General features: G+C 32.8%; 6 protein-coding genes across 9 annotated transcripts; 3 read left to right on the top strand and 3 right to left on the bottom strand.

Moving 5' to 3' along the window:
* Window positions 1–4828: 4828 nt before the first annotated feature.
* On the top strand, window positions 4829–8723 carry LOC107371013 (Neurospecific receptor kinase). The gene is made up of 4 exons (XM_015938962.3): window positions 4829–5028; window positions 5779–6612; window positions 6858–7213; window positions 7306–8723. Exons 1-4 carry the CDS (start codon window positions 4962–4964, stop codon window positions 8176–8178), a joined length of 2130 nt encoding a protein of 709 aa, XP_015794448.2. The 5' UTR covers window positions 4829–4961; the 3' UTR covers window positions 8179–8723.
* On the top strand, window positions 8723–15111 carry cn (Kynurenine 3-monooxygenase cn). 2 transcript variants are annotated; one of them, XM_015938968.3, is made up of 5 exons: window positions 8723–8907; window positions 9580–9660; window positions 13321–14087; window positions 14152–14299; window positions 14387–15111. In XM_015938968.3, the coding sequence occupies exons 2-5, from the start codon at window positions 9607–9609 to the stop codon at window positions 14840–14842; spliced, it is 1425 nt and encodes a 474-aa protein (XP_015794454.1). In that variant the 5' UTR covers window positions 8723–8907; window positions 9580–9606; the 3' UTR covers window positions 14843–15111. The 2 variants fall into 2 exon arrangements, with proteins under 2 accessions (XP_015794454.1, XP_015794453.1); XM_015938967.3 differs by lacking the exons at window positions 8723–8907; window positions 9580–9660 and adding an exon at window positions 12987–13197.
* Window positions 15112–15557: 446 nt separating this feature from the next.
* Window positions 15558–16809, bottom strand: LOC149094094 (EEF1A lysine methyltransferase 2-like). 2 transcript variants are annotated; one of them, XM_089268082.1, is made up of 3 exons: window positions 16500–16809; window positions 15721–16444; window positions 15558–15660 (listed from the first exon to the last, which is right to left on the bottom strand). In XM_089268082.1, exons 2-3 carry the CDS (start codon window positions 16403–16405, stop codon window positions 15644–15646), a joined length of 702 nt encoding a protein of 233 aa, XP_089124208.1. In that variant the 5' UTR covers window positions 16406–16444; window positions 16500–16809; the 3' UTR covers window positions 15558–15643. The 2 variants fall into 2 exon arrangements, with proteins under 2 accessions (XP_089124208.1, XP_089124209.1); XM_089268083.1 differs by having other exon boundaries at window positions 16558–16684.
* A 2678-nt stretch (window positions 16810–19487) lies between these two features.
* Trxr1 (Thioredoxin reductase 1) lies at window positions 19488–22461 on the top strand. The gene is made up of 5 exons (XM_015938959.3): window positions 19488–19727; window positions 19877–20149; window positions 20649–20987; window positions 21217–22230; window positions 22297–22461. The coding sequence occupies exons 1-5, from the start codon at window positions 19620–19622 to the stop codon at window positions 22363–22365; spliced, it is 1803 nt and encodes a 600-aa protein (XP_015794445.2). The 5' UTR covers window positions 19488–19619; the 3' UTR covers window positions 22366–22461.
* A 128-nt stretch (window positions 22462–22589) lies between these two features.
* Window positions 22590–23705, bottom strand: Mettl5 (Methyltransferase like 5). 2 transcript variants are annotated; one of them, XM_015938974.3, is made up of 3 exons: window positions 23607–23705; window positions 23015–23558; window positions 22590–22944 (listed from the first exon to the last, which is right to left on the bottom strand). In XM_015938974.3, exons 2-3 carry the CDS (start codon window positions 23501–23503, stop codon window positions 22801–22803), a joined length of 633 nt encoding a protein of 210 aa, XP_015794460.2. In that variant the 5' UTR covers window positions 23504–23558; window positions 23607–23705; the 3' UTR covers window positions 22590–22800. The 2 variants fall into 2 exon arrangements, with proteins under 2 accessions (XP_015794460.2, XP_015794462.2); XM_015938976.3 differs by having other exon boundaries at window positions 23015–23551.
* A 242-nt stretch (window positions 23706–23947) lies between these two features.
* On the bottom strand, window positions 23948–25353 carry LOC107370781 (coiled-coil domain-containing protein 12). The gene is made up of 2 exons (XM_089267548.1): window positions 24443–25353; window positions 23948–24329 (listed from the first exon to the last, which is right to left on the bottom strand). The coding sequence occupies exon 1, from the start codon at window positions 25084–25086 to the stop codon at window positions 24616–24618; it is 471 nt and encodes a 156-aa protein (XP_089123674.1). The 5' UTR covers window positions 25087–25353; the 3' UTR covers window positions 23948–24329; window positions 24443–24615.
* Between the last annotated feature and the right edge of the window lie 29 nt (window positions 25354–25382).

Genomic DNA, 25382 nt, shown 5'->3' with positions numbered 1-25382 from the left:
CTACCACTGACTTTTCTCATATCCAACAATCTTTCAAAGTGGATGGCATCGTCACCGTGAAAACTCGTGGTTCCACTCGAGCAATCATTCCACCAACACTCCGTAATAAAGTCTTGCAGCATTTTCACGACGATTACAGTCACCCTGGGAAAAACAAGACTGTAAAACTTATTACTCGTTTCTATTGGTGGCCTCATATGATCTCAGACATCAAAGCTTATGTCGATTCATGCCGTTCATGCCAGCTTGTCAAGCAAACCCATCGTCCAAGTATTGGTCAAATGATCCTCCCTTCAGTTGATCTCGAACCTGGTGATCTCGTCGGCCTCGATACTATAGTCATGGGACCTGCAGCTGGTAGTACTCGACATAAGTACATTCAAGTCTTCATAGACCACTTTTCACGTTATGTTTGGGCCTTTCCCACAACCACCAACACATCAGCATCAGTAGTAACCCTCCTAGACAAACTTATTCAATCTGGTATTCGCATCAAAGCTATTCTAACTGACTGTCACAAGAACTTCCAAAGTACAGTCTTGAAACAAGCTTTCAAACGCCACAACATAAAGCATATCTTTAGTACTCCATATCATCCACAAACCAACGGTATTGTCGAACGTATCAATGGAACTTTGATGGTCAAAGTAAGAGCTGCTTTACAAGATCATCCTCATCGTAAATGGACAACGCTCTTACCAAAGATTGTCACAGATTACAACAACACTCCACACGATATCACTGGTTATGCTCCTGCATATCTCTTCTTTGGAACTGATCCAACTCCGACTTTCTCCGGTCAAACCAACAATCTCCAGGAAGCACGAGAATTAGCCCGGACCAGGACACGTACGGAACAAGAAAGAAGGAAACAAAGACATGACGCTAAACATCCCGTCGCAAACTTTGAGATTGGATCCAAAGTACTCAAGGAAGTACCATTTAACCATCCATCCAAAACTAAAGTCACAGCTAAGTATACAGGTCCATACTATGTCATCAAGAAGATCACGGACGTAACCTACATCATCTCGGAATCACTTTCAGGAACACCAATTCAAGCTCATTCATCCCAGCTCAAGCAGTTTGTTGATAGACAACAAACTCAAATTACAGTGGGCGAATGTGATGATGATTAACTTCAATAAAACAAACCAAGCACAAAAACTTAAAACATATGTTCCTCTCTCTCTTTCAACCTTCGCCACTAGGGCTTTTTCAATATAACTCAATGCATTACAATTGTATCTTTCCAATCAAAAGCAGGTAACCCTAGCGGTAAATGTAAACGTGAAATATTATACTTTTAACTACGCACATTTCAACCATTGTATTTATATGTTTATTATGATTATTTTTTATACTGAATTTAACTAAACCATTTGTACCCTGATATTCCTATGTCCCATGAGAGACATATATACTCCGAACTTTTCTCTAACATTATCAATAAAGTTTGACTTAACTTTCAACTTTGCCTCTTCACTCCCTTGTGCTGCCCTCTCTCCTTCTTACTCTTCACTTAAAACCGAAAGGTTTTAGAATAGTAAGATCCCTCCCCTTTCTCTCTTACTTTTCACTTTTGGTTCATCTCCATAGAAAAGTAAGTTCAATCTTCCTCTTTTGACTGTTAACAGTTGTGAACGGTCACAGGTCCTAAAACTTTGGACTTCGATATTTCGAGATTGGTGGCACCTAAAGTCATTATTCTTTCACCTATTTAATTCTTTGTTAATTGATAGTTCAATGCAATTTAAAAACTTTCTATTAGCGCATTTGAGTCCTGATTTTTAAGCTATAAATGGACAAGAAACAACTTATTTAACAAAATAAACTCGTATTAACTCATATATTGGTGAATAAACCAATTTTCTGGTTTAGACATTCAAATGAAATACAAAAATTAGTGCAAAAGTCTCGAACATTTGATTAAGGAGTTGAAACCTGTGCAGATTTGTAGGGACATAAAATCTGAGTCTATTGGTGCTATCAAATAATTCTTCTGCTAAATAATTTTCGAGAAAATTGAGGTCAAATTTGAAACTTCGATCTCCTTTTCTTTAACTATGGAAGCAGATTTTTCCGTGAAACTCATTTTCCAGGGCTAACTTTTAATGCTGAATCAGAAAATTCACTTATTTTGATAAGTAAAATTTTCTATCCAAAATAAAACACATAAGTTCGAAATTAACTTAAACCGATTGATCTCTGTGACCATTTTTGTTAGAGAGCTGAAACTTATTATTTAACCATATAAAATGTTGGGTCACATCGGGAATTGAATATTTTTCACAATTTACCAACTGATCTCTAGATTTCGGCCATTTACCTAAAAACTTTTTACCTCAATAGTTCGACAATGGCATCACCTGAAATCATCAATCTTTGACCAATCATTAGTTTTTGTTATGGACTATGATAGTATTTAAATTTTAGATAGTTCAAGAAACTAAAAATTAAGTTATAACACTGTATTAGTTAGGTTACCAGATTTGATACCAGATTAACAAAAGTAAATGTTTACTTATCATCTGTTAGAAAAACATTCATTATTAAATGAATTTGATGTAATTTTTTCGGGTTTCTGTCACATCATTTTATAGTTTATAACAATATCTAATGATTGGGCGAAGAATGACGATTGTAGGTAATGCCATTGTCGAACTATTGAGCTCCAACTTTTTTTAGGTAAATGGCCAAAATCTAGAAAACAGTTGATAAATTGGAAAAATTATTCAATGCATGATGCAGCCAACCAAATTTTATCCACGAATAATAAGTTTCAGCCCGCTAAGTGAAACGGTCACAGAGATCGATCGGTTTAAGTTAATTTCGAACTTATGTGTTTTATTTTGGATAGAAAATTTTACTTATCAAAATAAGTGAATTTTCTGATTCAGCATTAAAAGTTAGCCCTGGAAAATGAGTTTCACGGAAAAATCTGCTTCCATAGTTAAAGAAAAGGAGATCGAAGTTTCAAATTTGACCTCAATTTTCTCGAAAATTATTTAGCAGAAGAATTATTTGATAGCACCAATAGACTCAGATTTTATGTCCCTACAAATCTGCACAGGTTTCAACTCCTTAATCAAATGTTCGAGACTTTTGCACTAAGTTTTGTATTTCATTTGAATGTCTAAACCAGAAAATTGGTTTATTAACCAAGATATTGCTTAATATGAGTTTGGTTTGCTAAATAAGTTGTTTCTTGTTCATTTACAACCAAAAAATCATGACCCAAACGGGCAAATGAAAAGTTATTAAATTGGATCGAATCAGCTATTAGAAAAGAATTAGTTTGGTGAAAGAATAATGACTTTAGGCACCTTCGATCACGAAATATCAAAGCTCAAAGTTTTAAGGCCAATTGCTCAAATCTAGCCAACTGTTGGAATATTGCAAAAAGTATTCAAACCATGATGTGACCGCGCAATTTTTATGTACAAATAATAAGTTTCAGCTCTCTAACCAACATGGTCAAAGAGATCGATCGGTTTAAGTTAATTTCGAACTTATGTGTTTTATTTTGGACAGAAAATTTTATTATTCAAAATAATGGCATTCTCTGGTTCAGCATTAAAAGTTAGCTCTAGAAAATGAGTTTCATGGATAAATCTGCTTACATAATTGTATAAAAAGCTTTGCAAGTTTCAACTTCGAACCCGTTTTACTCGAGAACTGTTCGTCAGAGAAATCTGTAAATCGCACGAATCGATTCAGTATTCATTTCCCTACAAACCAACAGAGTCAAAATGCGGCAGAAATTAACTTTTACCCGTTTTTGCCCATTTTTCTTTCAGTGTTTTGCCAGTTTGTGCATAAATGTGCACAATTGTGTTAAGAGTGTCTTTTAGAAACAACTTTAACCAACTTAGCTGATGTTTAAATCGATGGTAAATGGCACCTTTTTCGACTCTCTATCAATCCATCCAATCGATTTGAAATATCAATGATGCCGTTAAACCTGATGACTGGGATAATGGTGAACCTAAACTAATACCAGATACAAAAGCACGAAAACCAAAAGGCTGGTTAGAAAACGAAGCTTTAATGATTCCAGACCCTAATGCAGTTAAACCCGAAGATTGGTCTGATGGTAAGTTATTAACCTTTTAGCTAATCAATGAGTTTAAGGTCGCATTTTGAAAGAAAATTCAATTTAAATCGCAATCATATAAGCTTAATCATAATTTCTAAGACTGCCAAACTAGCAGAAACATATCTGAAGAAGTTTTAGGAAAAGAAGGGAATAAAGGGTTCAATGTTTTTAAAATTTATGAATCTTTTATTGAAAATATCAAAAATTAAACTCAATTCTCAAATACAGTAAATTAGATTTGCAGAAAATGAATTTAATTCAATCGAGGTTCAGTTTAATTATGACGAAGACATTGATCAGCTCGACTCTGATAATCTGACAACTAGTTGTTAGTGACTTGAACGAAGATGAGAAAGTAGATGTTGGGTCGGTTAATTTATACAAATCATCCATTGATAACTTAATTAATGTTACTGACTAGGTGGACCAAGAGGAGAATGAATCAGAAGCAAATACCGTCGTAAAGCTTCTCGTAAAAATGGCGATGAAGGAATAAGCGACCCAAAAGGATCAACTAGACAAGGAAACAATAAAAGTAAAAACAGGCGAACAAAAGCTCGTAGAGAGTAACCAGCATTTTTGGAAACAGTCAAAGTATTCGAGCTGCTTGGTGAAAGTGGCATATGATGACTGTTTAATGATTATTTACCAACTCGAGTTCATGAATATTACAAAAGCCAAAATATCGATGATTTACTGTTGGCCAGGTATCGATAGCTATCGATATTGTGATATATCGTGCCCATCCCTAGTGTTTATTTTGCATAAGATTCATTATTTATTTGTTTTTATGTCCTTTTTTTGGATTATTCATGTTATCATGTAAACTCTTCTATTTAATTCCATCATCAGCCAACAATCCATGCAAAATATGTACTCATGTAAACTGTTAGCTATTATCACCATGATTTTTACTACTGCGATTTCTGGTAAGACTCTTGTTTTATTATGATCATTTTATGCATCTCTTTTTATTTGATTGGTCCATTAATTCACTCGAACTAATCTTGGATTAATCTTATGTAAATGTCCAATATTTTTATTTCAATCAATTATAATTTTAATTTTAATATCATTCTCGATCAAGTAACTTGTTTTGATTTGTTATTCAAATCATTATAAAGCCTTTTTGAATTTACATTTCTGTACATTGATACTGTCAATGGTTCGCAGATTTTTAAGTCCGCTAGATTGGTTTGTTTCTTTCAGATTCATTCCAGATTTATTCATATCAATGCTTGTAATTTACTCATATTCATAATCTCACGTTTACGGTACTTCTCGATTTCAAGATTTTGAAATTGTTTATGTATCTATGTGATCTATAATCTGATAATTTTGTAGATGAGATGAGATGGTCCTTAACCTCATAGGCTTATCATTTTGAGCTCTCTGTCCTGCTCCATAGCTTTTTATATTTTAGCATATTGCATCTATCAATATCACCTAACCATTTGTTACTTTGAATGAGTTTATACTTTGAGAGTTCATGTAAGAAGCCTAATCTAGTTGAACAAACTTAACCATTCCATCGTTAATTTTATTTCCTAGTTGAGTCTACAATTTGTTTACTTTTCAAAATAACTCAAGATGGTCACCTATTGCTCATGACAAAAATTAAATAACTGGGAATAAAATATTATTTGTTTATCGCTCATTGTTTTTCTTCTCTTTTGCAGCTGACATTCCATTCAGGCAAGCTCAATTAAGTAAAATACCATTGCCCAAAATGACCGAGACCAGTGGAATCGATGATTCTTTGTATTACCCTTCATCCTCTATTCCAACAATGATCAAAGATGAACCAATGAAAAATTTTTGTGCTCCTTATTCGGGTAAAATTTGTGAAAAATATTTAAAAGGACGTTTTGTGTATTATAATTATACAACCGATGAGACTGGATCTCTTATTTACCTCAATGAACAAATCACCGCCAGCCTTTGGTCAGAAATGGTTTCACCTTTGATGGAGCCATGCCGAGGGCCTGCTGAAGTTTTACTTTGTAATTATGCCTTTCCTTCATGTGACTATGGTAAATTACCTGTGATACCCAAACCAATTTGTCGGGAAGATTGTATAGCTGTGAAAGAATCATTTTGTTATAATCAATGGGCTTTGATTGAAGACAATAAACAACGAGGAGTTTATTTTAAAGCTCGAGGACATTTCAGACTACCTGAATGTGATTCACTGCCAAGCCATGAGAACAAGACCAAACCTGACTGTTCGAGTGCTCATTTAACTGAAATAAAACAAGAAGAAGTCACCTATAACTGTATTAAGGGTCGAGGTCGATTCTACCAAGGAACTGTTGATCGAACAAAAAGTGGAATACTTTGTCAAAGATGGGATCAACAAGAGCCGCACAATCACAATCGACCCCCGACTATTTTCGCTGAAATACAAAATGCTGAAAATCACTGTCGCAATGCAGGCGGGGAAGAGCCTCAACCTTGGTGCTACACAATTGACCCAAGGGTTCGCTGGGAACATTGTGACATACCTGTTTGTAGTAAGTTATTTTCCCAGCATTTACGGTTCCTATCTGAAATTTTGATAAAAGCTTGCTTTATAAGCTACAAGATTCACACCCTAATTAAATTAATCTCGTGAAGACCTTAGTTATCACTTTAAAGATTCACTCCTTGATAACATCTCAATTTGTTTTTAGGCTCCCTTTTTAACCCAATAGAACCCAATCTATAGAAACAGCTGACTTTATCTAATTCTATAAAAATTTTGTTTTTTCTTCAACAGAGAACACAAGTAACTTGCAAATTGTTAACTCTCATCCTTCTATCATCAATTCACCTTTTCAACATTTTGCCAACTCTACTTTCACATTATTAATAAGCTCAGCAGCATTGATTGCCTTGATTTTAATGCTAGTGATTGCCGCAATTTGCTATCATATCGTTAAATATCGTCGTCGCGGGTACAATTCAAATTTAACTGACAATGTCGAGATCGATCTATACAAACTGCCGTCAAATTTTGCTTATCACTGTACAACAGTCAAACTTAATCCAAAATTAGAAGCTTTGGAGTACCCAAGGAATGATATAATTTACATTCGAGATATTGGTCAAGGAGCTTTTGGAAGAGTTTTCCAAGTAAGTTGTCATTTCTCTTGTGCCTATCTATATTATTTGTATCTTTATTCGTGATCAGCTTTTAATGAGTGTATATTTTATTCGGTTTTCAGGCTAAGGCTCCAGGAATAATCAAAGGAGAAGAGTTTACTATGGTTGCTGTCAAAATGCTCAAAGAGGAGGCTTCAGAAGATTTACAAAGTGATTTTGAAAGAGAGGCTTGTTTAATGGCTGAGTTTGATCATCCCAATATTGTCAAACTCTTGGGTGTTTGTGCGGTTGGCAAGCCAATGTGCCTACTATTTGAATACATGGGTAAAGGAGATCTCAATGAATTTCTTCGGTCTCATTCTCCTTCAAATTATATCATCAGGGGACCAGAATTGGGTTCATATCAAGATCCAATTCGACTTTCACCATTAGATCTGATTAATATAAGCGCTCAAATAGCATGTGGAATGGTCTACCTTTCTGATAGGAAATTTGTGCATCGTGATTTGGCCACACGAAATTGTCTAGTCAATGAAAATATGGTTGTTAAAATCGCAGATTTTGGACTGTCTCAGAAAATTTACATGGCCAATTATTATAAAGGAAATGATGAAGATGCTATGCCTATTCGCTGGATGCCTCTAGAATCAATTTTATTTAACAAATTCACTATCGAATCGGATGTCTGGGCTTTCGGAATAGTTCTTTGGGAAATATTTTCCTTTGCCTTACAACCATATTACGGGATGACTCATGAAGAAGTTGTGACATTTATCAAAGATGGTTATGTTTTATCTCCTCCTGAAAATACACCGGTATCAGTTTATCAATTAATGAAACTTTGTTGGAGCAAAAAGCCAAATCATCGCCCCACATTTAAAGTAATTTACAGAGCTCTGTGTACAATTTCCGAGGAACTCACTCGCAACAATTACAATGAGATTAAGCATCATTTTCCTGCTTACACCTCTCATCCATTGAAAACTCATGTTTAAATTTAACTCTAGCAAATCTATTGCCTTCACTCAAGTATACTAATGAAAGAGTTAAAGTCACTTGTTGATTTGCACAATACATTGACTATTATTGATATCATACCATGATATATACATGATATCATTTCATCGCAGCTAGAATTAGTTGCAATATGCTTAACTCTTCAACTTGCTGAAATTTTTCACAATCTCAAGCGGAAACTTTATCTAAATTAATTACCAGATTGCCCAAGATTTAAACTCTTATGGAGATAAGTTGATTGTCAACTTGGCACAAACCAAACATTTCACAATCTGCAGCAGTCAGACCTCTTCCAATGCAGTTCTGAGTATGGAATCAATTCAGCTAAATTGCTTAACAATCAATTATTAGGCCTTTGTTAAGGTGTGATCATAAAAAGATGGTACAAACTCTGAATCTTCAACTAGAAAAATTGACATCGCTACAACATCGACGCAATTGAAGCCAAAATTTGTGGAGAAGCTTCACATTGACTTTTATTTGTCATTTCAAATCGAAATAAAGCTTAATTTATTATAATTAACTGCCTATTACAATTTGAATCTAGTGCCATATTTTATTGATCACTCCTTAGATCCACTTTACTTTAACCAGAATCTACTCCGAAAGTGAACTCTAAGTGAAATCAACAATAAAGATAGTAATCACTCTGGTGGTGATTAATTTTACAGTAAATAAGGAATGATCAAATGACCAGAAATTAACAGGTAAGAATTAGAATGAAATTAATTATTGGGAAGAAATTGATTTTATTACTGATATGATGAAAGGTATCCTTTTCGTTCCCAGCTATTGACTCAAGGCAAACAAGGTTCAGTTTGTCTTTTCTTGTACCTAAAGCTCACAAGCAATACAAAGCTTCTATTAGAATAAGTTCCTTGGTACTAAATGAACTCAAATTGGTACATTAGTACCAAAAAACAAGTAGTAAACACAAAAATTAACATTTAACATTCAACTTTTATGCCTATTATTAGACTTCACCTGGTAATCTTTGCCTTGTTTATCAATGATGATCAATTATCTTTCATCTTTAATGATAACTTTTAGCGAATTGCACCGTTGGTTAACTCTATTGAATTGTACACATTTGTACTCATCATGGAGCATCAACACCTAGTATACAAAACTATTTGATCTGATTAACATTCCTTGAAGCAATTTAACATTCTAGAAGGCGGAGATTTAGACTAGTCTCAGTTTAATCTCGAATCAAATCAATGAGAAAATCATTTGAATTTTCTCTGAGATCAGTTTCACAAGATATCAAATTTCAAAGATTAGTGTTTTCACAGGATTTGGTTGTACTTTTTCACCTTTCCTAGTTTTGATACCATTCATCATTATATTGATTTTAATTGTAATTGTATTTTCAACAGTGAATCAAACTAAAGTAACCATTCGAGATGGACACTGTGAATAACAACGAGAACTCAGTTATCATTGTTGGTGGAGGTTTGGTAAGTTTCCGATAATTTACACTTTTATAACAGCTCTTTAACAAATTGTCAACCAATCATACTTATAAATTAACAGTTATGACAATTAGATTCTTAGAAATTGTTAAATTGTTGAAAGTAATTGAGAAGATCACAATCAAAACAGTTGAAATTAACTTTGAAATTTTTAGCTTTAATTTATTTTCAAATGTTGATATTTGTAACCACAATTAATAGTCACAAGATAATCAAAGATGTTATTTGTTTGATCTGTTTTTGTTGAAACTTAAACGCAAACTGAACTGATACAGAAAGGATTTACAGTGAATGGTTTGTCAGAACTAACTGAACAGAATGAGGTTCAAGTTGTGAATGAAATTGAAATGATAAAAATAACAACAGTTTAACGTGCAATTTTCATCATTAATGTAGTGAACACCTTTAAGAGACAATTTTAATAGTTCGCAATTGAATTGTGTTAAGAGGCAAAGTCGAAGTCAAAAATCTAGGCTAAATTGGCGGCAACGCCCGAGTACCAAAGTAGATCGATTGAGGTCAAAATGAGGTGAAAGTAGACCGAGTTGTAACTTTTTAGATCACAAGCAACGTAAAAGAGGACATAAAGGTTATTTATCTAGAACAAACAGTTAAGGTGAAAGTGAATTTGGACTCATTTTACTTCTAAAAATTCCTTAATCATTATAATAATACCTTTATAATAAGCCAACAATCACACTTTTAGCTTTACTATTTTTAATCAACATCCTTTTTGTGATGTTTCAATTAATTCAAGGTAACATCCTAAATATATTGGCTTACAATTGAGACACACAAAGGGAGGATCAGCTGAAGGTATAAAGGTGATGAAGGGAAGACTCCAGTAGGAGTAAGAGTAGGAGGTGAAAGAGTAGTTGAACCAGGTTAAGATTGAAAAATGGTTTAACCAAAAAGGTGGTCCATTTTGTTAATTTACTTGATCATCTACTTGATGATTATTACCATGAAGGCGTTTTTATTTAGTTGACTGGTTAACCAGTTTTTTTATTTGTGTCCAATTTAATTTTAATCGTACTCATTGTTATTGGTGTCGACCGGTCATTGTGTTTACCTTGTTAGGCCAACTTTAGGTCATTAATTTAAAATGACCTTAACTTACTGACTGACTGACTCTTCAACCTGACATACTTATTAATTTGTATGATACAGAAATACAATCTTGTACTAATCGATCTGATTGAACAAAAGATGGTTAAAATGGTCCTGGTTTACATAAAGTTTACCGTTCTGGTTTAGTTTTTATTGTTTAAATGTTGGTGTTAATAGAGCGATGATCTGAGATGAAGTGTTAGTGGCCTGAGTTGGCCTAATATACCACGATAATGATTAACTTGATTATGATGAACATACAATAAATATTGTTAATTGTTTTACCTTTCTGTTTTTGTTTGTAAATTTTTCAAATTGATTTGCTCTATTAACTATTCATTTATATTTATAAACATTTGTCATGTTATTTTTATCCGAAACCATGATCAGATTTATGTTCAATTACGGGTTAACTTATTAAATGGTGTCTTCCTCAGTCATCGACATAGATCTCAATTAAGTTAATCGACCTCCTTTGATTAACTAACCTCTCATTTTTGGGTTTCACCTTCGACTTACTTTCAGTATTTTGGACTATTATCCTAATTCATTGTTCATCTTTTTGAGCACACGATCCCAATCAAAGTCTATGAACCTTACCCTGACATAATCCAATTTTTCTTACTAATTTTAAGCCATTTCGACCTCTTCCTAACTCAATGAACTATTTTACTTTTTACCTGGTTATTCGTCAGCTGTTTATATATCATATTTAGGTAACTATACCAGGACAAAGTTTACCTTCTTCTTCCTCCTTCTCATCTTTTAGGTCTTTACTTTCACTTGTTACCTTATTATTTTATTTAACTTTAAACCAATTGTACTAATTTTAATTGTATGAACTGTTTACCCAGATTAACACCATTACGAGTCAAGGTTAGTAGTACAATGTTCACTATTAACACCAATATCTAAATATTTATCCGTCTTGACATTGAACCATATTGAGGCTGAGTTCATGGAAACTTGCACTTTCATCTGTTGATCTCAATTTGACAATTTCAATCAGTTATTTCCTTATTTTATTTCAATGTTTTTACATGATTTATATTATTATTTTTATATTGAGAAATATTATTATCTCTTATTCATTATAATCATAACTCATTAAAACAGGTGGTTACTCTTGATAACAATTAACCGTTTACATTGACATTGACATATTATTGAATAACAATATTGATGATACCTATGTATCTGTACACAGTAATTATACTCTAGATCTAATAAGATTGGAAAATTCTGAGATGAAGACAAACCAGAAGTTAATTACTTTGACAATTTCCACTCGAGCAATTACAAATTTAACATTAACAATCATAGTAACAACGGTTTCAATGATACTCAACTGGATACAGTTAGTAAATTGAATGGATCACATAGATGCTGCTGGTCAAACTCTAGTTACGAGTTGGATTTGTTGAAATTTAAAGATGAACTCAATTATTTTTCTGAATCCCAATTTAGTTTTGTATATCATTTTCATCATTGAAATTTCTATCTATCTAAAGATCTACAAGATCAGGGATGAATTGCTCAAGCCATAAAATAAATTCATAATAACATTATAAAGATTAATCTAATCTGGTGTTTAATAAAATGACGCGAAAAATATAATCTAAAGATGAATTTCATGAATAATGATATTATTTGATTGAAACATTGAAATCAGAGGCTGTGTTGTTACATTTTAAATAATGATTTATTGATTAGACTCTACAATAACTTGATTTTAGTTCAAAAAAGCCATTGTCAAACTTGCAAGAGATAAGATGCCCTTTGATAAGTTGCTTGAAATTGATTTAAGTTTAATCTGGTCAAGTTGGTCAAAGAGTAAAGGATCATTTTGCTTTGCAATTAAATTCAAAAGTTAATTTTTCATTGGCGAGAGTTTATTTGCAAGATTTAAATGTGCTCGAGGCATGTTCATCATTATCATTTGTTCACAATCAGTAAATTGAAAACAATTGGTTTGACATTTATGTATTTGCAGCAAAAGCTTAGCCAAGTATCAATGGGAGTACCTTTGCTTCAATGTTGAAACGATTAGTTAACTTTTTTTCCACTTAATCAAATTTAACCATTTAAGATTAATGATTATTAAAACAAATGAGATGATTGCCAGTGGCGAAGCTTGTGTTAATTTTATCAAACTAATATTTCCAGGTTAAGCTGTGTTGTCTTTATTAGTATTAATATTTTAAGTCTTCAGTGGATCACTTCTTTAGTTCTTAAACCGTTATTTTGGTAATTTTATTGCTCTTTTGTTTTACCCATTCATTTAAACGTTTAATTTTGCTTGATTATTGTGCTTGAAGTATTTAAATCATGGATTCATCAAGATTAAATGGAAAAAATTCGATCTCATCAAACAGATCTGATCGTCCAATTTGTATTGTTGGTGGTGGTTTGGTATGTTTCTTGTTAAAAAGCATCTCAAGATAGATTTTAGCTTTTTTGATTGTGATTAGCTCTTGATTTGATTCTTGTTCAACCGTTCACATTTTTAATCATATCTATCTATCTTTATATCAGGTTGGATCAATGGCTGCCTGTACCTTAGCTAAGCGTGGATATCAGGTTAAACTTTACGAGATGCGAGAAGATATCCGAAAAATGGAGGTTGTCAGAGGGAAATCTATCAATTTAGCTTTATCGGAACGTGGTAGAAGTGCTTTTCGCTTGCTTGGACTGGAGGATGAAATGCTCAACAATTATGCCATTCCGATGAAAGGAAGAATGATTCATGAAACCAGTGGACGTAAACGCTTTATTCCTTATGGACGGGAAGATCAAGCCATTTATTCAATCAGTCGTCGTCATCTAAATGAAGCGCTTCTAAATTTTGCCGAGAAAATGCAAAATATTGAAATTCACTTTTCTCACAAATTGGTTAACTGTAATTTAGATAAAGGAGAATTGGAATTCAAAGATTTAAATACTAAATCAACCAAATCTGATGAAGCTTCGGTCATCATTGGCTGTGATGGTGCGCATTCAAAAGTACGCTTAGAACTCATGAAAAGAACGAGATTGAATTTTTCACAAACCTACATTGACCATGGTTATCTTGAATTATGTATTCAGCCAGACCCAATAACTGGTAATCACGCACTAGAAGTTAATTATCTTCATATTTGGCCCAGAGGAACATTTATGATGATTGCTTTACCCAATCTCGATAAGACTTATACAGTCACATTGTTTATGCCTTTCCGCCAATTTAAAGCCATCAAAACACCAGAAAAACTAATTGATTTCTTCACCACCTACTTCCCTGATTCAATTCCTTTGATTGGAAGGTGAGTAATTGTGATTCAATCCATCATCTGGTTATTAATTAACACTTATACTCTTGTCTTACAGAGAAAATTTGATCAAAACATTCTTCGATGTTGGGCCAAGTCCTCTTATATCTGTCAAGTGTGATCCTTATCATTATAAAGATAGAGCTTTGATTATTGGTGATGCTGCTCATGCTATGGTTCCTTTTTATGGACAAGGAATGAACTGCGTAAGCATATTTACCTCTACCTTTGAATTTACCAAAATTATATAATGATTGTGTTATTAATCCTTTGCTATTTCATCTATCTCATAGGGTTTTGAAGATGTAACCATTTTAAACGAATTGCTGAATGAAAGTCACTTACCGCAGTCATTGGCCAAATTTAGTGCAATCAGGGTTAAGGATGGTCATGCAATTTGTGAACTTGCTTTGTACAATTACATCGAGATGAGAGATTTGGTTAATTCTCGATTATTCCTGCTTCGCAAACGATTTGATAATATTCTCAATTTCCTAATGCCAAATTATTGGGCTCCGCTTTACTCTATGGTCACCTTTTCAAGAACTCCTTACTCGCAATGTATAGCTGCTAAACAACGCCAAGATAAAGTAATCACATTCACAACAGCTATCCTCTCAACGACTGGACTTTTTGGACTCATTTATCTTATTAATAAACCAACGCGACTAGAAAAGTCCATTGGTCTTATCAACTCAGCAACGAGTCATATACTATCTTATAAGCCTAACTTTGGTAAAATTTGGTAAAAATTGCCAATTCACTTAAAAGTAGCGAAATTATTTTGAGATTATCTATAAAACATCGCAATTGTCCAATTGAAAACAAGCTATTTTTTAAAATTGGTCGCCATTTGAAACAAATGCTGTCTTTTATGACTTTGTCACATTGAGGGTTATAAATTAAGAATGTATCAAGATTTTTTATAAATGTCTTGATAAAGTTACCCAAAATTGTCTTCCCATGTATTTGTATGCATAATTTTTAATGACTTTATTAGATAATCATTTACTTCTTACATCTGTTTATTTCAACTGTATAGCTTAATTTATTGCAGCTTGCAACTTTTTTAAATCGGTATAATTAGCAATCAATAATTTAATTATTAAAGAAATACTAGAAAAAGATGGTTTGTTTACACTTTGCTTAAATATTATTACAATTATTGTAATAGTCATTAAAGACTGGTCTGGAGGTCTGCTTCAGAACTGATGAATTTTCATTGATTGGTTGATATTTGGCATTTCTTTAGCGAAAGTAGCATTAAAATGTGAGAATCTGAAAATTCTGCTTTTGATTTTTGCTTCGAAAACAGTTTTACACGAAAAATCATGATTAGGTGTAACGATACTTTTGAAACCAAATCAGCTGTGTTATTGAAAATTTCTTTTAACTTTCATCAGAACTCTTTTCCATGCTTCTCTTTTTCAAGAGTTAATTGTAAGAGTCTCTGGACAACTTGGATAATGAATCATTCCAAGCTGTTTTATCTGAATGGCAGCAAGTTTGTTATTGGTTCCTTTGTCACATGAAAATCGTCAATGTTTTTATCACAGTCGCGAATGTTCTGTTCAAGTGGCAAAACAGTAAAATTTATGTCTTCGATATAAGTCTTATCAATGTTTACTTGATCTATGAAATATTAAACAGGTAACATTATTTCCTTTGCGTCCACCAAAACTAAATTGTGGTGTTTCAATTTCGTCAAAAAGGGACAAAAATGGGTCCATTGATAATGGTTTAGTGAATATGTCAATCAGTTCCTCTTTGGTCCAATTACATGAGGCAATCATAAAAAATCCATCATTTGAAAGGATATATTCCAAACTTGCAAGGTAACCACTTTTTACCTGCTTTAAATCTAGATCAGGATTAAGACAGATTGCATCAAAAGTTCCTTTGTCAACAATAAGATTAAATTTGGTCTCAGCAGGAATTAAATTATTTTTGTACAAAGTAAGCACGTTACCAACCAAAGTCGTTAAGCCATCTATACACAAATCTTTTTTCATTTTCTCAACCAATTCAATTGATTTTTCAGCATAATCTAATCCAGTTAAATCAGTGTAACCCTCCTGATACAACGAATACAGTAAATGACCATTACCACAGCCAAGATCTATTATTTTACACTTAACAGAATCCGGCAATCTACGTTTTATCCATTTAACCATTTTAGTAAACAATCCTTTACCAAACCAAATTTCACCAGGATCCTGATGATCAAGATAATTATCAAGTTCTGTCTCGTACAATTTTTCCCAGTAGCTTTTAGTTCCGAGTAAAGATGGGTTTATTGTTTCTTCTTCCATTTCTTTTTCCGGATAAGGAAAGAAAGAAAAATAGATTCACTGAAAGGGAAATTAAAATGGATTAATTAACAGGTTATTAGAAGAATCAACTTACCTCAACAAGTAAACTCTGAACAAGGCTGAAAAAGACTCAAAAGTCGATAAATTATTACCAAAAATCAAAAAGTGGCTCAAACGGATGTTTTCGAGATCCTAAGACGAAATATAATTTTGTGAATCATTGGATGTAAACCAAACTGATCAAAGAAGCACGCTTTACTGTCGGCCTGAAAATTATTGATTTTCCACCTTAACATCAAAAAAGACCAAATTCTCTAAAGAATTCTAATTCGCCCCTTTGCACTGATTATAAACTCAGACAAACTAGTGATGATAATTAAGGGTAACACAAGTTTACTAATCAAACAAAATAATCGTATCTTTCAACACATGATTCCAACACATGTTGTTTTTTTCAAAACACCAATAGATAGAGCCACATTAACCGACCACAGAAAATTCAAACAATTGTTTCGATTACATTGTACTTTAATAAAAATCCAGAATATGCGTCTAAAGTTAGCTGAATGGCATGTTTAATAGCTAAATAATTAATATGGCTCAACATTAAACCTGTACTAAGGAAGTCTTATTTTATACCAAGTTATGTTAGCAGCGTATGCCGTTTGTTACTCAATCTAAACCTAATTCGACCTGGCTTAAAATTACCTGGGCAAATTCAGAACAAATTTGAACGATATTCAACTTGATATACTGATTAATATGATGAATATTTCTATCGACCAAAGAGAGTTTTTGGACTTGTGGAGTAAATAAAGCAGTTATCGATCAATGAAATAAATAACTGAAGTCAATTCAGGAGCAAAAGCAAAATTCAGGAGGTCTTGTTTCAATTAAAATTATCAGGTATGGAATTGAATAGAAAATTCAACATTTACTTTGACGGGCTACATGTGGATATTGTGATGCTACCCTTACGCTGGAAAAAATCAACTTGTCCATTTTTGTCAGAATACCATAAAAAGATGGAATGATCAAAAACAAAATATCATTGTGATGAAGCAAATAATTTGCGGTTAACGATTAAAACTGAAAAGATTCAATCTTTATTTTTGCTCATTTAATTTTTCTTTATTATCGCGCCTAATGTAATTCAAAATAGATTTGTTAAAATTAATAAAGAAAGTTTGAGCTTCGCTTTGTATTTTTGGTACTCAATTAGTGATCGTCATCTAATGAAGCACTTCTACATTTCGCCGAGGAAATGAAAAATATTGAAATTCACTTTTTCCCCAAATTTATTGACTGTCTGGCTGTGGCTGGACACAATGGCTGGACTTGTTTGACTAATTTACCTTTAATTTATAAAATTAATGTACCTTGGTAAAGTTACCCAAAATTGTCTTCCCATGTATTTGTATGCATAATTTTTAATGACTTTATTAGATAATCATTTACTTCTTACATTTGTTTATTCCCTCTATTTAGCTTTAATTTATTGCAGCTTGCAATTTTTCCAAATAGTTTCAATTTATAATTAAATAATGACTTAATTGTTGTAAACATTAATAACTAGAGAAGGTTTGATTAATCACTGAGCTATTTATTATTTCCATCTTCTGATATTTTTCATGGAATCATCACTTCAAGTTTTATTTTATCACAATGATGGATTTGTACCATAAACTTATCAAGAGCATTTCTGAACAAATATGAGACATTTACTACACATTGAGTACAAAAAGGGAACGTTACTTTTGAGTACCTGAATAAGTCTGACATTAGCTCACATAAAAGTTCAAGACAATATATTTGCACTTATCTGTAATAAAATTACTATGAAATTGCTGATTATTGATCTCTTTGTGCTAAAAAAATTGAAAAAATTCTACTGCTATGTTTAATAGCATCTATATTTACATAGCAGGTGAAATTTATTGCCAATAATCAATGCCAATCAAGATTGATACAGATTTTGCCGATGAAGGTTGAAGATATCATTAGAAATGCAAGCGGATAACAAAGAATGACAAAAGACGAATTGAAGATTCCGCAAAAAGATTGCTTTATTATAATTTATAATAATCCGATTGGTAATTAATTGATAGACAATATATTTTTTGAATTTGAAAAAAAAGTCTCTCAGACTGAAAGCCATTAAGCTGATTTTGGTAAGGAAATTCATTATGGAAAAGTGTATTTTGATCTGTTCATCGATTAGGCATAAATTTATTATTGTAATCAATCGATATTTTCGCCCAACGATCATTAAATATCAAATTTTACCCAAAAGGTTAACTCAATTGATTGCTTTTTCTCGTGTTTGTTATAAAATACCATTTTTTTAAAGATGGCGGTAGTTAAATCATAGCTCTAATGCTTAGAGATTGCGTTGTTATGCATAACACGTAAAATGTATACGAACTGATAATGAAAAATTATAGAAAGCCTTTTATTTTACAATAAAGTTAAACTATTTCCCTGAAACATTAATTCTAATGATAGACAGTTATTATTAGATTACTGTTGGTCATTACGAAATCTTAAAAGGAGGACAGCTTTACATTTTACCTGTGCTCCTTTAACTGACCCGTTATTTTATTGGTCAATTATTTTCTGTGATCTTTACCTTGTTTACCTTGTTTAACATTGTAATCCAAATTAAAGAAATCTGGTTAATCTGTTTAACTTATTGTTTTCTTGACATATTGTGCCTTAACACAAATCATCTGCAGTTGAATAATCGCATCGTCATCATCTCGTTTCCAATAGATTTACAAGTCAACTTAAACCAGCTAACACAAAAATTACATTTGCTATCAAGACTCATTGACTAACATTTACCACTAACGAGCTGTTGTGATTAAAAGTAGAGGGGAAAAGACTAGAGGAAAAAGAAGGAGAAAGGAAAACGCAACCGAGTTTCAAGCCTCTTTCACCAACGTTTGTTTATCAGCTCCTACAATCTCTTAATTTTTTTTCATCATCTATTGCAATTGAGTCTACAAGATCAGTACTATTGTACCTCCCTAAGGATAAATAGTTAAATAGTTAAATGAGAAGAGCTTTTATAACTCTTTCACCTCTACTAGTTAATGCATTAGTTAAACAGCGGTCCAAAAGATTGATTCAATTACTTGGTGTACCTCTTATTAAACCCTTGGTCCGACCTTTTAGCTCTATCAATTCAACCAACAATCCGCCTGTGAGAGCCATGCCGCCAATAGGTTTATCCTTTCAATACAAGAAATTAATCGATGAAACCATTGAAACTAATAGAGCTGTTATATTTGGTGATCCTTCGTCCGAGGAAGTGACAAAGGTGATTATTTTTCGTCCGGTCTATTTGTTTCTTATTCAAGTGACTAAAGCGTCTTGAAGATTTTTCTTTTCTCGTTTATTCTTTGTTTACTTTGTTCTCTATTTTTTTAAATACTAATGTCTTTTTGATCTTTACATTTCTTCTTCAAGATTAAAGAAGTCTTTGGCCAATTAGGCTCTGATTACCATGTCTTTGGAATAGATACCGTTGCCGATCCCCAAACATTCAACGATCTACTGCAATCCAAAGCCCCTCATGGCCGAGTTCCTTTGGTTTTTGCAATGGGTAAACCAATCGGAGGTTACGAAGATGTTGTAAAATCTTTTGAATCTGGAGACTTAGGTCGATTACTTAAACCTCACCCATATGATTATGACTTAATTGTTATTGGAGGAGGATCTGGAGGTCTTGCTGCCTCAAAGGTTAGACAGTTTTTTCTAATTTATCAATATATATGTTCATTTGTCTTCATAGTACTAACCCTTCATTTACTTTCATTAGCTATTATTTTTTATCGATTAGAAAATATGTTTCCCTTTTTATCACCCTGTTCTTAACATACCCTTTCTCTCTATCTCTCTCTTCCTGTTTTAAATTTAGTTTCAATATTTTAAAATCTATTTTGTGCATTGGGTTTATTTTTCAACTCAAAATTGAAATGTCAAAACTGTGTTCGATCTATTTTTGCTACCTATTCAGTTCTTGTTCAATTTAGGCGATCGCTGATCGATTTTTAGATTTTCATTGGTATTTGAAAATGAATTGGGAAATTGTCATTTTCGATGACTATTGATTAGCTGTACTTGTGTAGCCTTGGAAAAATATTCATTCAGGTCTTTTGCATTGATTTCAGATTGCGTCAAACTATTGTATCTTTTAATTGTTCATAGATTATAAAACTATATTTTCATTTTATTTCAGGAAGCAGCTCGTTTAGGACAAAAAGTTAGCTTATTGGATTTCGTTACTCCGTCTCCTATTGGAACTACATGGGGTTTGGGTGGAACCTGTGTTAATGTCGGATGTATTCCCAAAAAATTAATGCATCAGTCAGCTCTTGTTGCTGAAACTTTACATGTTGCTTATGAATGGGGTTTTGCTGAACAAAGATTAGAGCTCAATCACTTTTGGAATCGACTCGTTCAAAATATCCAGAATGTTGTCAAAGGATCTAATTTTACTTATAGAGTTGCACTCAGAAACTCAAATGTTAAATACATTAATGCTTATGGTACTTTTGAGGATGAGCATAAAATCAAAGTGAGTAATCTTTCATGTTTCACAGCATGTTACATTAGAGTTACCTTTGATTTGACAGCATTTCAATGATCTAATTCAATTAGAGGACATTGAAATGGATTTTCTTTTCATCTTTCCTGTAATTTGAATCACTTGCTATTGACTAGATCATCGAAATTCTTTCAAGTCAATAACCGTCCTACTGTATTTATATTTTATCTCTAATTTACTGAATATTTTTGCTTTTCAGCTCACAGATAAATCTGGCAATGAATCTTATCTGACTTCAAACAATTTCCTCATTGCTACTGGTGAGAGACCTCGTTATCCTGATATTCCCGGTGCAATTGAATATTGTATTACTAGTGATGATTTGTTCAGCCTGCCTTATCATCCTCAAAAAACTTTAGTTGTTGGTGCATCTTATGTAGCTCTTGAATGTGCTGGTTTTCTCAGATCTTTGGGTGTCGATGTTACTGTTATGGTACGATCTGTTCTTCTTCGAGGTTTTGACTCTGAAATGGCTGAGAAAGTTGGTCAGTACATGCAAGATGAAATAAAAGTGAAGTTTCTCCGTCCATGTGTTCCCCTAGAGATTGAAGAACGCACCCCTCGCAGTCAAACTCAGGCTGGAGTTTTAGGTGTTAAGGCTCAACTCACTGATGAAGGAACTATTTTCACTGAAGAATTTAATACTGTTATTTTTGCGGTTGGACGTAAGCCTTGTACCGATAAAATCGGTTTAGATAAGATTGGTGTTGAAGTTGACAAAAGAGGAAAGATTCCATGTGTTAATGAACAAACAAACGTTCCAAACGTTTATGCAGTTGGTGACATTGTCCAAGACAAACCTGAATTAACCCCAGTTGCAATAAAAGCAGGTATTTTGTTAGCTCGTCGTTTAGCTGGGGTCAGTGATGAATTATGTGATTATTCAAGTGTAGCGACAACTGTTTTTACTCCCTTGGAGTATGGTTGTTGTGGTTTATCTGAAGAGAAAGCTATTGAACTTTATGGTGAAGAAAATATTGAGGTTTATGTTCAACACTTCACTCCAACCGAATGGTCAGTAGCACAAAAACCAAAGAATATTTGCTACGCTAAAGTGATAACTCTTCTAACTGAAAACGAAAGAATCCTTGGTTTCCATTACTTAGGACCTAATGCCGGTGAGGTGACTCAATTCACATCTTTAGCATTGAAAAAGAATTGCACTAAGGCAGAATTAGATTCTATGATTGGTATTCACCCAACTAATGCTGAGGTAAGTTCAAAAACAAATCTATTTATGTTCAATCATTTTCAATCTGTTTATTTGTTTTCAATTTAGGTATTCGTGTATCTGACTGTCACAAAGAGAAGTGGAAAATCATCGTTACAGGCTGGTTGCTGTGGTTAATATTTCAATTTTAATTGTAATTTCGTAAAAAAAGACCTGTAACCTAGTAATGCTTTTTAAGTTTAAAAATAAATAAAGTTTTGTTTTATTGATGGATCAATCAATTGTAATGATCGGAAAATCAAATATTCAGATCTAGATCAGAGATTAATTGAATTACGTAATTTTCAGTGCAAACTCACTGAATTTTTGTTACCATTGGCAAATGAAGTAGTCAGATCAGATTATAAATCATTTGAATAATAAGTTTATTTATCTTCAAGCAACAAAACATTGGTATTAGACAAAACAAAATCTTATATTGTTAATCTTGGCCTTAATATATGCTGTATGTATCAGGATCAGATGAAAGTTGGATGAGCAAATAAAAAACGAGCTTAGGAATGTACCCAAGATATTTATATTTAATGAACAGAATATCCCATTCTCAACTTATTATCTGTGCGAGAATCTAAGAAGGTCAACGTCGATTGCTTTAACGGCCTTTGAATGACGAGCATAAGTTGCTGGCAAGTCATAAGAAAATTGTCCCAATACTTCGACTTTAGCGCCCAATTGCTCTCCCTTTTTTACTATGAACTGGAAGAAAAATTAGAAAGAAGTAAACAATTAGAATATTTTATTCGTGACTTGTAGGCCATGTACTTACCGATCTTGTAGATGATTTATGCAATGAATAAACGGCGACTTTCGTCAAATCTAAAGCAGCTTTGATGAATGAAATATCAATACCTGAGTTACCTTTGGTACCAAAAGGAGGATTGAAAATGGCTACATCAAAACTTTTAGGTTTGAGCACACATTTTGTGACATCGCTTTCAACAAAATCGATGGGCGGCTGACCAACAAAAAGTTCATCTAATTCGGCTAAATTTGATAAAGCAATTTGAAAAACACTGGAATCAATATCGACTCCAACTACATAATGGGCTCCAAGTAAAGCTGAACCAATTGCTAAAATACCAGGACCGGTTCCTAGATCAACAATCATTTTACCCTCAATATGATTACTCAGTGAAATCGTATGAAGCATTCGTGCGGCAACATAGCTAGGCGTAACATATTGTTCGTATCGAATATTTGGGTCTGAAAATCCTTCCAGGTCATCTAAAATTGATTCCAAGCGTTTCAGATTCATTTCTCGTACATTTGGTTGAATAAGTGAGGAGCAAAATAAATGTTCACACTAAAAACTTTAAACGATCAGAAGTTGATATAAATTTAACTCATTATTTACTTACCAAAGAAAATATTAAGGTACGACAATTAGTTAGCAGAACAAGGTTAAAATTTTACTTAGGATTGAGACTAATCAAAGTGATGAGCTGCATAATTTCCTAGACGGAAAGAAAACACCACATATGTTTACATCTTTTAGCGCCACTTTTTAAATATGGCATAATTGGCATTGTAAATGATCATTTTGATAAATTAGATTAGGAAAGAGATTATTTACGAGATTTTAGTTCTATTAATTATTGGGTTATTAGTTATTACATAAAAACAGAAAGAGCTTCTTCGTCTAGGATGGTTTGCTCCAACAAGTATCTTTGAGACACGCAAGTTTAACAAATTTGTAAAATATATGGAAAAAACATGTTTATTGTGATACATTAAGAATGTTGGCCTCAATCCTATCAGGCTTCCAATTTGATTAATTTTTCTTCAGAGTTTAGAGATCAAAGAATAAGGTAGATCAACTGTTCTGTTGATTTTTCTTGGTTTTCCTCAGCAACTGATGATGACTCGATGGGATGTATTTTATGCAAATGTTTATGAAGATTTGATGTTCCATGTGAACAATTGAACAATTTCCTGCATAAAAGACAATTTGCTTGAGTTCCATTGGCTTGTTTAATGAAATATTTCCAAATGTTACTACGTTGAGTAGACTTTTTGCTCATTTTCCTTGGAGATGGAGCTGGGGCAATAGTATCACGCAAATAATCATGATCCATGGCTACCTGAGTGAATCAAGAATGGAGGTCATCAAATGAACAGAGTAAATATAAAATGGTACAGAAATTTTAAAAATTAGAACCAAACAAGATAATGAATTTGTTTATTTTCAACTTACTTATTGTCTGTTGATGAGTGTAAAAATAAAATAAACGCAAAAAGGTTTAAGAATCAGTAACGCCATCTTCAGAGTATTCCAACATGTAAAATTTTTTCCCGATTTTAATTTGTTTTTTAAATGTCAACTTGTAATAAAATAAATAGTTTTATTAAATCAATGAATTTTTAACTTTAATTTTCGATTGCTTTAATAGATTGTTCGCCCTTCAACTTTTCACGAATCAATTCTGCCATCGCTCTTTTTGTCCTCCTTTCAAGTTTATCCAACTTTTTTGCGATGTTTCTTTTCAAGTCCCAATCAATTTTTCTAGGAGTCAAATTATTCAAATCAATTGTTTCAGCGACAGGTTGTGGTTTAGCTGCTTCTAATTGATCTTTAATCAAATCTTCAACAGATGCTAGTTTTCCAGTTTCAGCTTTAATCACTGCCAAACTTTCATCGTGAGGATTATAGTTTCTAAATTTTGGTTTTGGTAAAACATTTTCTTTGGATTGTTCACCGGATTGAGTATCTTTGGTAGCACTTTTAGATTTCCATGCCATTAGTCTTTCTTTCCGTCTTTTTGCTTCGTCCTCAAGCGAACCCACAACAGTTTCATCAGCCATTGGTTCCTCCGAAGGCTCCTCCATTGGTTGATCCATTGCTAAATGAAAAAAATCACTCTTGATGTTCAATCAACAGTACAAAGCAAGCAAAAAAGGAATCTTAATTGATAATTCAATTTTTGCAAAAATAAAAGATCATAAATAACTGAATCAATATTTAATAAAGGTAAGTTTCACATCACAATTTCAAAATTGGTTCAAAAAACTTCAAGATTTGAAATCTCAGCTGTGGTAGGCAGATCAATTTTGAAATTTTATCCAATCAATAGTCAAATGATGTCAATATTCAACATCGATGGTTTATTTTACGTGAGTTTTTTATGCTATTCTCA

Source organism: Tetranychus urticae, chromosome 2, assembly GCF_039701765.1.
Source record: "Tetranychus urticae isolate SD_2017Ah chromosome 2, NJAU_TeUrti_SD_1.0, whole genome shotgun sequence".
Lineage (NCBI taxonomy): Eukaryota > Metazoa > Arthropoda > Arachnida > Trombidiformes > Tetranychidae > Tetranychus > Tetranychus urticae.
This window is presented reverse-complemented; position numbering and strand designations above follow the sequence as displayed.

Bases quoted from the DNA above. Each gene is read 5' to 3' on its own strand.
- LOC107371013 (XM_015938962.3), top strand. From the start codon at position 4,962: ATGCAAAATATGTACTCATGTAAACTGTTAGCTATTATCACCATGATT. The intron at 6,613-6,857 runs GTAAGTTATTTT...TTTCTTCAACAG, and splicing joins TTGTGACATACCTGTTTGTA to AGAACACAAGTAACTTGCAA. The intron at 7,214-7,305 runs GTAAGTTGTCAT...TTCGGTTTTCAG, and splicing joins CTTTTGGAAGAGTTTTCCAA to GCTAAGGCTCCAGGAATAAT.
- LOC149094094 (XM_089268082.1), bottom strand. From the start codon at position 16,405: ATGGAAGAAGAAACAATAAACCCATCTTTACTCGGAACTAAAAGCTAC.
- cn (XM_015938967.3), top strand. From the start codon at position 13,114: ATGGATTCATCAAGATTAAATGGAAAAAATTCGATCTCATCAAACAGA. The intron at 13,198-13,320 runs GTATGTTTCTTG...TCTTTATATCAG, and splicing joins GTATTGTTGGTGGTGGTTTG to GTTGGATCAATGGCTGCCTG. The intron at 14,300-14,386 runs GTAAGCATATTT...TCTATCTCATAG, and splicing joins ATGGACAAGGAATGAACTGC to GGTTTTGAAGATGTAACCAT.
- Trxr1 (XM_015938959.3), top strand. From the start codon at position 19,620: ATGCCGCCAATAGGTTTATCCTTTCAATACAAGAAATTAATCGATGAA. The intron at 20,150-20,648 runs GTTAGACAGTTT...ATTTTATTTCAG, and splicing joins GAGGTCTTGCTGCCTCAAAG to GAAGCAGCTCGTTTAGGACA. The intron at 20,988-21,216 runs GTGAGTAATCTT...TTTGCTTTTCAG, and splicing joins AGGATGAGCATAAAATCAAA to CTCACAGATAAATCTGGCAA.
- LOC107370781 (XM_089267548.1), bottom strand. From the start codon at position 25,086: ATGGATCAACCAATGGAGGAGCCTTCGGAGGAACCAATGGCTGATGAA.
- Mettl5 (XM_015938974.3), bottom strand. From the start codon at position 23,503: ATGAATCTGAAACGCTTGGAATCAATTTTAGATGACCTGGAAGGATTT. The intron at 22,945-23,014 runs GTAAGTACATGG...TTTTTCTTCCAG, and splicing joins ATAAATCATCTACAAGATCG to TTCATAGTAAAAAAGGGAGA.